The 13,883-nt window shown below is 41.8% G+C and overlaps 1 protein-coding gene across 8 annotated transcripts in view; it reads right to left on the bottom strand.

Moving 5' to 3' along the window:
* Positions 1-11,769, bottom strand: part of LOC124777589 (cell division cycle protein 20 homolog) — a 93,161-nt gene extending 81,392 nt beyond the window's left edge. Inside the window, exons 1-2 of one of the 8 annotated variants that reach the window (XM_047253051.1) lie at positions 11,751-11,769; positions 10,378-10,506 (exon numbers count right to left, since the gene is read on the bottom strand). In XM_047253051.1, the coding sequence (XP_047109007.1) occupies positions 10,378-10,490 (113 nt within the window). In that variant the 5' untranslated portion in view covers positions 10,491-10,506; positions 11,751-11,769. Of the gene's footprint in view, positions 1-10,377; positions 10,507-10,925; positions 11,180-11,750 lie in introns of those variants that run through there. The other 7 variants (XM_047253045.1, XM_047253046.1, XM_047253048.1 and 4 more) reach the window with 7 other exon arrangements.
* Positions 11,770-13,883: the final 2,114 nt, after the last annotated feature.

The raw sequence follows: 13,883 nt of genomic DNA, 5'->3' as shown, positions 1-13,883 counted from the left end.
ACCCGACCCAACCCAACCCAACCGCTAACACACTATATGTTCCAGCAGCTTACAAAGAAAGTTGTCGAGGCTCGATGGGCCGATAGTTATCTACATCAAGTGGGTTTTGACCAGGTTTGCGCACCAAAATGATGGTGCTCTCCCACCATTGCGATGGAAAGACGCCATCGCACCAGATCTAGTTGAAGATGACGAGAATGTCACTTGAAGTCAGATGAAAGATGTTTAATCATCTGACTGTGGATCCGATCTGGCCCAGGAGCTGTGTCTGGGCAATGTGCAAGGGCACTGAGGAGCTGCTCTGTAAATGGAGCATTACAGGGTTCACTGTGGCGAGTAGTGAACGAGAGGGCTTTCCTTGCCATCTGCTGTTTGAGGGTGCGATAGGCTGGAGGTGGTTAGTTCTCCGACGCAGAGGCTCAAGCATGGTGCTCAGCAAAGTACTCCGCAATCGCGTTTTCTCTGGCAGATAACATGCCATTGATGTTAATGCCAGCGGCACCTGTTGGGGTCTGGTACCCAAAAAGACGTCTGATCTTCATCCACACTTTTGAAGATGACATGGCACCCAATGGTCGACACATACCTCTCCCAACACTCCTGTTTCCATCGTTTTATAAGATGGCAAACACGGGCACGGAGATGCTTGAAGGCTATTCGGCGCTCTAGGGAAGGGTGCCGTTCATATCACTGTAGAGCTCGCCGACACTAACTTCCTCGATGACTTCCGGTGACCACCAAGGGACTGTCTTTCACCGGGGGCACTCCAAAGAACGAGGGATCACCTTTTCTGCCACAGAAATGATTGTTGTAGTGACCTGATCAACAATAACATCAATTGCACCATGCGGGGGATATTCAGCGGTGACAGCAGAGGTGAAGGCTTCCCAGTCTGCCTTGTTTAAAGCCCATCTGGGTAGGCATCCGTGGGCATGACGCCGGGGGAGTGACAGCAAGATGAGGAAGTGGTCACTACCACACAGGTCATGTGCTCCCCATTGGGTAGATGTGAGAACACCAGGGCTGCAGACCGAGAGATCAACGGTCAAATATGTGCCATGTGCCACACTGAAATGTGTGGGGGATTCTGTATTTAAGAGGCTGAGGTCAAGTTGGGTCAAAAAACTTTCCACCTACCTACTTTGGCCAGTAAGCATGGTGCCACCCTATATGGGGTTACGTGCATTAAAATCTTCCAAAAGTAGGAATGGTTTAGGGAATTGATCAATCAGTGCAGCCAATGTGTTCAGGGGCACTGCATCATCTGGAGGAAGATATACATTGCAGACATTTATTTCCTGCGTCGTCCTTATTCTGACAGCCACAGCTTCAAGAGGGGTTTGAAGGGGCACAGGTTCACTACATACCGAGTTCAAGACATAGACGCAAACTCCACAAGACACTAATATAGTCACTACGGTTCCTGTAATATCCCTTATAGCTGCGGAGGGCAGGTTTTCTGGAGGGCAATGCAGAAAGCAAGTATAAAAGCTTAACAGTTGCCGTAGCTCAGCCAGGTTGTGGGGGGGGTGGGGGGGGGTGGGGGGGGGGGGGAGCACCTTAATTCCACTGGAGGATTACATGATTGTGAGACTGGGAAAGCATGAAACACTCAATGAGGCAGTCTACACCTCAGGGTCACCTGTTGCCACCAGATGAGTACCTGTGCGACTGACATCCACTGTGTCCGAGGGCCCAGCAACATCTAGATCCTCAGCGGACGCCAGAATCTCAACCTCATCCTGAGACACAGAACTTGTATGTAGCAGTGGTGTGGGAGCCACCGCAGTGCCTTGGTTCTTGGGGTGTCTCTTTTTAGGTTTATCTTGCTGCTCCTTAGGTTTGTCCAGCTGGGAGAGCTTCACCGATTCAGTCTCAGGGACGGAGGAGGACCAGCTACCTGTGGTTGCTTCAGCCACTGGCGGGTGTCTGCTTGGCCACTGGGAGGAGCCTGGGAAGGGAGTCTCCCAAAGGATCCCTTCCTGGTGAGAAGAGCTGAAGAAGACTTACACTTCTCTGGCTGAGAAGTAGGGACTGACACCCCCGATGGTTGGGAAAGTGTTGCTCCTGAAGTAGGTTGAGCAGGAGCAACAGGGAGTGAAGTTCCCACCACCATCAAGGGGGCAGGTGGAGTCTGACGGCTCTCAGCGCCAACTGTACATGGCGGAACGGAAGATAGTAGAATCATTGTCATAGCTGCAGCATAGTTTGACATCATATGCACAGGATGTAGCTTCTCATATTTTCTCTTAGCCTCAGTGTAGGTCAGTCGTTCCAGGGTCTTGTATTCAGTTATTTTTGTTTGTTTGTTTCTTTCTTTCTTGAGAATGCTACAGTCTGGCGAGCAAGGCGAATGGTGCTCTCCGCAGTTGACATTGACGGGAGGCGGGGCACAGGGAGTATTGGGATGTGAAGGATGTCCACAATCCCAACAGGTGACACTGGAAGTACACAAAAAGACATATGGCCAAACTTCCAGCACTTAAAGCATCGCATCGGGGGAGGGATATAAGGCTTTACCTCACAGCGGTAGACCACCACCTTGACGACCTCGGATAACGTGTCACCCTCGATGGCCAAGATGAAGGTACCAGTGGCATGCTTATTATCCCTCAGATCCCGGTGGATGTGCCGAACAAAATGGACACCTTGCCGCTTTAAACTGGCGCGCAGCTCATTGACAGACTGCAAAAGAAGGTCCCTGTGAAGTATGATACCCTGGACCATATTTAAGCTCTTATGGGGCGTGATGGAAAGAGAAACATCCCCGAGCTTTTAACAGGCGAGTAGTGCCCATGACTGGAAAGAGGATGCTGTTTTGATCAAGACTGACCCCGAATACATTTTGGACACTAATTCCACCTCCCCAAATTTGTCATCCACAAAAAACTGAGGTTTCATTGACAAGAAACATTCCTCATCAACTCTTGTATGTACGAAGTACTAGGGTGAATAAGCTTCGCTGCCATCCTTAGCCTGGCATGCCTCCCATGGGGAGCAATTTGGGGTTGTATTTCTTAGGACTGTAGTTAGACCTTGACTGCTTAAAGACTACTGGTCTTTGACCACAAGCTGGAGATGACGTACTACGCTTCATGGTGTGTCATCCGTCCTGCTGCCACCCACTCTGACTAGGGGACCTCCCTATGGGTGCCACCCAGCCACAGCAAAGTACATATGGCAGAATGGCCATTGCTGGGAGTCCCGATGCCCCAGGGTGACTGGCATCTACTCCTTGGCATATGTGGGGAGTTAACAATACAGGCATCAGCACAGTGATCCCTGTGTGGTCAGGGGGCTACAACCAAGAGGGTACATGGCGGCCCCACCACAACAGACTGGCTACCATGCTGGATATCAGGCACAAACGAGCTAAGAAGCCCATTATCATGGACAGCGCAGAAAGCAATACTGCAAAGAGAATGGAGGAAAACATACCCATAAGTGTGACCTGGCTCAACAGCTGAAGAATGAGCGAAGTGCAGATCCACATCGATGAAGGATGCGAGGGGGTCTCAGTGCAAGATGGACACTATGCACCATGTAAGGCGCCCTTCCCCAAATGGCTTGCCTTTGGGAAAATTTTGAAAAATGGAGGTCAAATCCCACAGGGGATCATCACATAAAGGACGAAACATGAGACACGCCTTTTAGTCGCCTCTTATGACAGGCAGGAATACCTCTGGTCTACTCTAACCCCCGGACACACGGGGCGACACCCATGGTTTTGCTGCTATTTAACACTACCTTTCCCAATGTCCTTTAGACTCCAGGCCCACTACCTCATTCCTCAAACACCTTACTAACTTCAGCCTAATCCCACAGCAATTTCTCCTTAGAAGGCATGGTATATAAACAAATCCACAGCACAGACATGGGCACCCACATGGCATCCTCCTGTCCTAACCTTTCCATGGGCCATCCACATGAGACCTTCCTAGAATCCCAAAACACCAAACCCCTAGTCTGATTCAGGTTCACTGATGATATGTTCATTATCTGGACACAGGGCCAAGACACCCTATCTTCGTTCCTTCCTTCACAACACCTTCTCTCCAATCTGCTTCACCTGGCCCCCCTCATCCCAGGGTGCCACCTTCCTAGATGTTGACTTCCTCCTCACTGTTGGCTATGTCCACACCTCTATCCACATTAAAACCATCAACAGTACCTGCATTTTGACAGCTGTCATCCTTGTCACCCCAAAAAATCCCTCCACTACAGCCTGGCCACCTGGGATCGGAGTACCTGCAGTGACAAAAACACCCTTGCTCTCTATGCTGAGGTCTCACCAAGGCCTTCACATGACAAGATCTCCATGGCCATTTCCCCCCCCCCCCCCACCACCCCCCCCACTCACAATCCTTCCATCACCCCCTAGGACCAGCCACAAAGGAGTGTCCTCTTCATCATCCAGCATCATCCCAGACAAACAACTGAACCACATCCTTCGCCAGGGCTTTGATTACCTATTACCGTGTCCTGAAATGAAATACATCCTACCTGAGATACTCCCCATCCCTCCTAAAGTGGTGTTCTGTCACCCACCCAACCTTCACAACACCATAGTCCATCACTATGGCACTTCCAATTTCAACCTCTTGCCACATCCCTCTTGCCATCACATCCCTGTGGAAGACCCTGGTGCAAAACCTGCCCAATCCACCCACCCAGCACTTCCTATCCAAGTCACGTCACAGGTTCATTCTAACCAATCAGGGGCCAGGCCACCTGTTTAGAAGCCATGTCATTCAGCAGCTCTTCTGCAATCACTGCACAGCTTTTTATATTGGTACGACTACCAACCAGCTGTCCACTAGGATGAACAGCCACTGCCGAACTGTGGCCCAGAGCAAAGTACACTACCCTGTGTCAATATGCAGCTGACTGTAACTCCTTATTTTAGTGGCTGCTTCACTATCCAAGCCATCTGGATCCTTCTCTCTACCACCAGCTTTTCTGAACTGCACAAATGGGAGTTGTAATTATGACACATTCTCCACTCCTGTAATTATCCCAGCCTCAACCTATGGTAACATACTGTCCCCAAACACTAACAGTTTCCGCCCCCTCTGACCTATCATCTCCTACACATTCTCATCTCTCAACCCATTTATTTGCTGCCCTCTGATAGTGCAGCCACCTGTCTTTCTCTGCTCCTCTTTTTTGCTTCCCCCCCCCCCCCCCCCCCACACACACACACACACACACACACACACACACACACACACACACACACACACACACACACACACACACACACACACACACCACTACCTCCTAACACTTCCATCAGACAGCATTCATCTCTCTCCCCACCTGTACCCTACTATCCCTTCCCCTTTCCCACCCTCTCCACATTGGTGCTTGCATCCCACTCGATTGTTGCATTCCGGCCCGAGAGGCTGAAATTGGCAGCCATGTGTGCATGAGGTGTGCTTGCCTGAATGTATGTGTCCTCTCTTGCTGTGGCCAAAAGCTTTATGTAAGTGTGTTGATTGTGCCTGTCAAATTTAACACATCATCTTTACATTAAGTAGCAATCTGTCTTTTTCCACATTATTGTTATTCCTACCTAGAGATTCCATTGTTTGACTTACAGATCTGAAATTTGTACCAATTTATTCAGCTTCTTACAAGGTTTAAAAATATATGCTACTTTACTGTATTTATAAGAAATGAATTTTCCAAAACCAGATCCTTTTTTTTTAAATCCTCAGAACCTCAAATTTGGAATTTCTTGTTTCCTTTGAAAAATATATATGTTACTTATATACTGTTTGTAGGTACATGTGCCGAATTTCAAGATTGTGTTCCCATGGGAATATGTTAAAATTTTATTTTACTGGCAAGCACAACATCCAGCACATAGTTGGTATGACTGCACACTTGTTAAGAAATTGTAATGACAACCTTAAATGGCAAAAAAAAAATCATATAATGCTGGCAAATCAATGTTATTTTTCATTAGGTAACAATATATTGCATTATTAGAATTTAAAGTCTGTATTTGCCTGCCAGGTTGATTACGAAAATATATGAACATACAATTAGACACTACATGCTCGAGAAAGATGACAATTTACTTAACTGTACCTGCATTTTACAAATACATTCATATTAATTAAACACTTGTGTAGCTGTTACAATTTAATAGTGAGATTTTTAAATGCATTTCATCTCCAACAGGAAAAATATTATAATGATCCAGTTACAATCTTAGTAGACTACAATTACATACTGCAGTCTTCCTTTATAAGACACTACTTAGTCCTCCAAAACAACAGCAAGAGATTATTGGTATAAGAACACATTCTTTTGCAACAATCTGAGGCTTTTCGCATCTCTTCATCTGATAGTCTGTATGTTCTTCCGGTGGCAGTTGTACAATGTAATTTACGAAGTATGAATGTCCTTGTAAAGATCAATTCATCTGGTCTTCTTGAGTATGAAAAAGTAGTTGACCCACACAGACACACAAATAAAAGGTTTACTTCTTTTTCCATTTCTTGACAGCACACAACCCATCCATCATACAGTATGTTGCCATTAGTCCAAGCAACAAATCCTGTAATCTGTTCACAAGGCATGTCATTTACATACGGAGCCACCTGAATTTTATGAACATCAAAGTCTTTAAAATCAGAAACAACTTTTGCATTAACCTTGTCTTTGTCCAAAGGAACGAATGAATGATATTTGAGTCCCTTGACTGCTACAGTGTCACAAAACCTTTTTGCCAATATCCTTTCTGCTGCTGCATGCTCGTCATTCAATACAGAAGAAGGGAAAGAGAAAAAAAAAAAAAAAAAAATGTAGTGATGGGATGCTTGCATCATCCCACTCAAACAACTGGAAGATAGTCAATATATCATTACTGACAGGATTTTGCAGACTAGATTTGGCTGCAAGCCTTTTCATTGTGCCGCCAACACCATCGCACATCCCCTTTCCATATTACGCAGTGTAAATATGTTATTTGCCTCAATTCCTTCAAAATCTTCAGGACGATGACATATGTTAGTAAAGTTTTTTTATTCTTATATGCTGCTGAACCACCAATAAAGTTTTTTTCCCAATTTAAGAAGAAAAATCAAGTTTTATAAACACAAAGGTTTTTTTAATATGTGGAAGAACTGTTTGTGCCTTAAACTGTGGTATAAAAACAAAGCATTTGAGTATTTTTTTTTTTCATTATTTTAATTTTATTTTATAATAAATACATTTATGTACCAAGGCCATGGAATTGTTCCATTGGAATCCTTAAGCTTCATCTTCACACACAAAAGAATAATTTTCAACAAAATCACATACAGTAATAGTTCATCCTGCATTAGTGAAGTTTTCTGTCCAGAACGGGGAGAGAGGGGGGGGTGGGGGTGGGAGAGAGAAGGATTCCTGTTTTGCAACAGAGTTGTCATTTTACTTGTATTAGCTGTGTACGAAAACCTTTGTGAATTTCTCTGTTGATTTGTTTACACTCTAAAACGAGCAGTGATCAACAGTGATCTCCTTCTTGTAAGATATGTTTTCTATCATTTCCTCCTGAAGTGCACAAATTGAGGCATCTTCAAGGGCTTGCATCAGGGCAGTACTCACAACTCATTTGTGAACCACAGTGTATTTGAAGGGTTGCAATAATTTTGAACATCCAGTGTTTGTACGTGGGAACTGAGCTTTCATATTCTGATATAGTGACTTTGCTCAAGTTTGTGCCCGCTATCATTAGTTTCGCATTTTAATGAGCTGTACAAATACAGTGTGTCCCACTTGCTCCAGCTATAAAACAAGTTTTTGGCCTTAATTCAGCAAATTCTGAGATTTCAATTTGGACCTGTGGGTAATTTGATTTGAAAAGTTCATACACTTCTCTTACATTTCATAAAACTAATCTTTTTTTGAGCATGCATCGGCTTGCCATCACTGTCTTTTCCCATAAAAATTTAATCCTTTTTGCCAGGATTCTCCCTGCTAATATCATTACAATAAAATTCCTTCACTAACAGAAGAGTTTTGGCAGACAAATATTATCCAGGTTTAGGAACAGGAGTAGAGAATACGCCCTTCTCTTCCATCAATTTTTTTATCTTGCCATGTAGTTGCTTACTCCACACATTTTCTGTACAAGTTGGGTAGTGAATTTTTATCCATAGTTTGTATCCTTAAGTAGTAAACAAGCATCAAAAGGATGAAAGGATAAAAAGAGATGTTAATGTAAAAGTGATTAGTTTAAGTTATAATAAAACCTTAATTATGAGAAGTAAAAAAGTACAACCCTTCTTTCAAAACATACCATTTTACAAACTAGTAATGCAGTAGGCCTGAAATGATAAGTGTTGGAGTCCTAAGACTGTAGCAAAACTTATTGCATTCTGTGTAGAATGGCATTACCACTATTTGAGAATGGCTCCTATATGTGTGCCTCAGTCCTGCATCGTATGTACTGCACTCCAGCAGCCTCGCCCCCTTTTCCCCTACAGTACATTTTTGCTAAATTTGTTTCCATAACTCAACATTACTGAAGTGCATTATCCAGTGCAAAAGTTGTGATGTAGCTTACAAAGCAAATTCCAGTAAAAAAATTACTTTAATGTGTCACATATTAACAATGGTGTAAAGTTAACATTTTTTTCAAAAGGAAAAAAAAAAAAAAAATCCGAACCTAAAATTTTAAGGATTAAAAAAAAATATCGTTTTGGAAAATTAATTTTTTATGAATATAACAACGTGGCATACATTTTTAAACCTTATAAGATACTAAATATATTGGTACAAATTTCAGGTCTAAGTCAAATACTTTCCCGAGCTACAGCCATTTTAACATTTCAAAATGTGGCAAAAATCACACAATTTCAGGAACTTTAAAAATTAATAACCCAAAAACAAAATGCCAGAAAAATCTTTAATTTTGGATTTAATAAAAAAATTACAAAATTCTAAACCATTAAAGGTTCCCCCCCCCCCCCCCCCCACATGGAATGGCCCTGTCCCTAAGTGTGCAGAACTGCATATTTTGCATCTTTTTTCAAATCAAGGACAAGATTGTTCCCAGAGAACCAGTCAATGAAACTTAAGAACCATGTTTAGCATTTCTTCTGGTTCTGTATGTACGATTGGTTTGATTAAAATGCTATTGTCATCTGCAAAAAGGACTAATTCCTCTTGTTGTACGTTGGATGGAAGAGCGTTTACATATGTGAGAAACAATAGTGGACCTAAGACAGCCTTAGGGTAACCCGTACCTGACTCCTGTCAAAATTATGCCTTTGACTACATTGGTCGGATTACCAAGTCCGACTTTCTGCGTTCTTTTGGCTATATATGACATTATCCATCGGTTGGCTATACCATCAAACCCATAAAAAACTAATTTATCTAGGAGAATAAGTACTGTGATTCACACAGTACAAAGCCTTATTTAATGCTTGTAAAATATGGTGAATGAACATGTAAATGGCATTCTTGGTAGAGCAACCCTTCTGAAACCCTAACCCAAAGTGTAAAAGAGTTGTTTTTGTTAAGATTTACAAATAATAGGAAAAAGACAGGAATTCAATCACTAAGCAACAATGATATAATGATTGTGTGAAGCAAACTCAGTACTGCATGTTAACAAGATCATGTGAAGACAGTCAACAAAGATCCACACAGCTGCTACTGCTAGAGCCATACTGCACCCAGATGCATCGGTGAACATTGGTGAACCACCAACTTCAACTTCAGCCCTTTCCCACATCTGCTTTGTTATTCTGATCCATGTACCTGTTGCGAATTAGGCTCTTCTGAGTCTATTTTCACTTCTGGATTCTGAGAGCATGTCCAAATGCAAGAATTTGTGGTGGGATAGAGGAGATTGACGGAGGAATGCTATTACGTTCATTTTATGTCCTACCAACAACCAAAATAAATGCAATACTTTGCATTCACTTCTATATTCATGCAACACATAAGCAATTCCATTCTATTTTGGGGGGGGGGGGGGGGGGGAAGGGGGTCTAATACTTATTTGATTCCCTGCCCTCCCCCTGATTTTTCAATACGGCATGGGTGCAAACATTATGCTTCGCTACCAGTCAATGTTACCACAACCAGATTTCCTGCTTCCATACTCACCGGCTGTACCATCTCACAACCAAACTGTCTCCTTGCAACCTAACCTAGATATGCACTACAGATCAGTCTGTCACCACAACCGAGACTTCAGGGTGAGATTGAATATTCTACTTTCGTTCACTATGTGTAATCACACGTCCGATTTAAAGTATTTTTTTTTATATAATACCATTACACACTCAACAGTGTCGACATATCAAATGTCAACTCGTCATTCTATACTTATGTGTTATAAAATATCAAACATTTTTGGAATCAGCGTACCTGTTGCTAGTGTCCAAGGTTTTCTTTTGCCACCTAGGTACAGGACCCTTTGTGATAGGATCATCCATTCTCACACAACTGTTAATTTCATTGAAGAAAGAGAACTGCGACATGACGCCGATTTCCAAGCTGTAAAATGTCAAAACGTACAACAATAAAACTGGATTCCGCTTGAACCACGGAAAGGTTTAATTTTTTGATTAAAAGCAGATGTAGTAAAACTATGTGGAAACTATGTTTGTAAAGTGGTAAATTAAATGAATATTTGCTGGTAACGAAACATCGTTTCCCTTTTAAGCACGACTGTTTACAATTAAATCATGATTGCTTTCCGATCTCCTTATCCTGAAACACGCGCGCGCTGTTTCCCAGATTTCACAAGAGCCTTTCTTTTAATACAAGGGGTTGCAAAACAGGTGCTCGCCTCACAGTATTATTTCAGTTAATGCGTTGTCTACAAAAAACATTTGTCATGACTCTTCTACTTTTACATTTTATCTTAATTGAGGAACCTTAACTTTAACTATGAAAAAATAATTCAAATTTACACTTTTTTTTAATTTATTACTTCCTTCGACGTAACGCGACTAAGGTATGGTTGACAATATTAAAAATGTCACGAAACACATGAACACAATTTGTTTCACACACAGAAGAGCCAAATATGGTACCATATACTCCTCACATTCAACTCTCTATTATTTTTTTCACTCACGATATACGTTCAACGAGTACTTGACAGGGAATTAAATACCCACTGCGTCTTCACCATTCAAATTTGAGCGACGACACAACGGCGTCGCGTAGCCAACATAACAAAATCACAGAACTTTCTCGTTTCAGATCGCATAGAATTTTCCCGCATCAAATGTACCTTTATCAAATCACAAAAGGAGGAAATCTTCATCTTTAAAACTAATCTGCTTCATTTTTTCAGCTGATTTTGCATTACGTCAATCTATTGGCTATAAACAGCTTTTGGTTTGAAAGAAATGTACCATACGGCAATTAATCCATTATATTTGATAGTGTATAAAAATAAATAATTTTTATGATAACAACTGAGTTTATGCATGTACTGTGACAAGCGGCTGCTACGTACTGTACGTGGTCTTCAGTTTATAATGAAGACTTATTCCTACTTCATTTCCTTCAGATAAGGGCATTAATCACTAAACTATTTTAATAAATTACTTTCGGTTATGTGGTTTGAGCTGACTGCAATTTAATTATAAAGAATTACTTCAAGCGCGTTTCATTTTCATTTCTAAAGCCTCTACCGCGGTTATTCTGCTAATTGGATACTTACATGTTTGTAAATTTTGGGTTAAAAACACAGTTTTGTTTAGAAAGTTGATATGCAAGTTACTTACAGTGTTTCTTTACAAATTCTGCTCCTTCCCTTCTTGTTAGCAGCGACTGACGTCGAAAGACTTCGGTTCACCTTTGCACTTAGCAGTTTTTGCCAGGAGCAGAATATGTAAAGAAACACCGTAAGTAACTTGCACAGCAACTTTATAAACAAACCGTTGTTTTTAACACAAAACAACCAAAATGTACAAACGTATGATGCAGTTTGCTTAATAGCCACGAAAGATGTTTTATAAATAAAAGCAAAATGCATCTAGTGTAATTTTTTTTAATTAAATTGCAATCAGCTGAAGATGGATAGTCAATAGTAATAGATTTTAACAGCTGCTGTGAAAGATGGACACGCAACAAACAAACGCATTTTAATAAGGTACATTCCGCAACAAGACGCCTTTTTGTGTCGCTATTGAAAAGGCATTTGACTTGATCAGCTGTGGGCTGTATTATACTATCAAAATTCTTTGACAATGTTGCTTTATCCAATATATTTGACTGGTAATAGGGAGCTTTCTTAGATGCCGTTTTTCTTCCAATTTATTTGGTCAAATCTAGCGCTTTGCATTGATCAAAGAAAGCGTTAGTCTTCTGTATAGTGCAATGACAAATATAGCCGCTTGGAGAGCTAGCACCGCTGCAGATGTTTGACGTCCGTAATGTTTGTAAACATTTCTGCTAAGTTCATTTGTTATGTTCCTTCAACTGCTAAATTTGACATTAATGTACAAAATAGATGAGGCATTCTATAATTTGCAACATCCGGAGTAAAAAGAAAAATAAGCTGAGAAGAATCGAGAGCTTTAAAGAAATTGTGGAGGCCGTTAGCCTTGAAGCATAGCATGGACGTACCAAAGATGACATCTAAAAGAAAATCAATAGCCTACCCATACCACTAGATTAGATTAGATTTACTTTCATTCCAATTGATCCGTAGTGAGGAGGTCCTCCAGGATGTGGAACATGTCAGAAAAACAACAATACATGACAAATATTTACATCTAAAACAAGTAAGCTAATGTACCATTCCACAGGTCCCAAGTGGAATGACCGTCATTTTTTAATGAACACTAAGAGTCATTTTACAAATACTAATGCACTGAATTTAAAATAAAAACTACTACTACAGCTACTACTACTCGGCTCTACAGCCCTTGGAGGGCCATGGCCTGCATCACAATATCCTGCCAGTCTATCTGGTCCATGGCTTTCCGTCTCCGTCCTCTGACACCCAGCGTTTTCATGTCTTCTTCAATTCCCGCCTCTCATCTCTTTCTGGAACGTCCCTTCCGTGTCTACATCCAGCCTTGCCATCAAAAATCTTCTTAAGTGTTCTGTTTTCCTCCGTTCTGACCACGTGTCCTGCCCATCGCAGTCTTCTTATTTTAATGATAGTGACAACGTCAGGCTGTTCAAAAAGTTGTTCTAATTCTGCATTTGTACGGATGTGCCAGCCTTCTTGATTGTATATTGGGCCATATATTTTACACAGAACCGTTCTCTCCCAAATGCTAACGATCCTTTCCTCATTTGCAGTCTTGGTCCATGTCTCGGCACCATACATAACAACTGGTTTTATAACTGTTTTTTAAATAAGGATTTTAGATTTTCATGATAGAATTGAGCTTCTAAGCATGGGTTGTGTGGCAGAGTAGCATCTGTTGCCTGCTGCCATTCTAGCTTTCACCTCGCTGCTGATGTCATTTGTCTCTGTGATAGTCGATCCAAGGTACTTCTTGTTGGCTATCCTGAGATTTGGTAGTTTTTGCTGGTTGATCATTGCTATATATTTGGTCTTTTCAACAGTGACTACCAGGCCAAGTTCCCTTGCACCTCTCTCCAGTTGTTGATAGGCATCAGCCACCACAGTGGTGTTTCATGTGAGTAATTCCACGTCATCTGCATAAGCCAGTTACTGCAGTGACTGATTAAAAATGGTTCCTCCTCTATTTATCTCTATCTGACTTATGACTTTTTCTAGGCAGAGGTTGAATAGCAGTGAGGAGATATTGTCACCCTGTCTCAGTTCCTGTTTCACTTCCACTTCTCTGGAGATACTTTACAGTTGGTTTCACTGAGGGTCATCATGGTAAGTTTAACAAACTTCTTAAATATTCCTGCCTCTTCCATCACATTCCGCA

Source organism: Schistocerca piceifrons, chromosome 2 (genome assembly GCF_021461385.2).
Source record: "Schistocerca piceifrons isolate TAMUIC-IGC-003096 chromosome 2, iqSchPice1.1, whole genome shotgun sequence".
Classification (NCBI taxonomy): domain Eukaryota; kingdom Metazoa; phylum Arthropoda; class Insecta; order Orthoptera; family Acrididae; genus Schistocerca; species Schistocerca piceifrons.
This window is presented reverse-complemented; position numbering and strand designations above follow the sequence as displayed.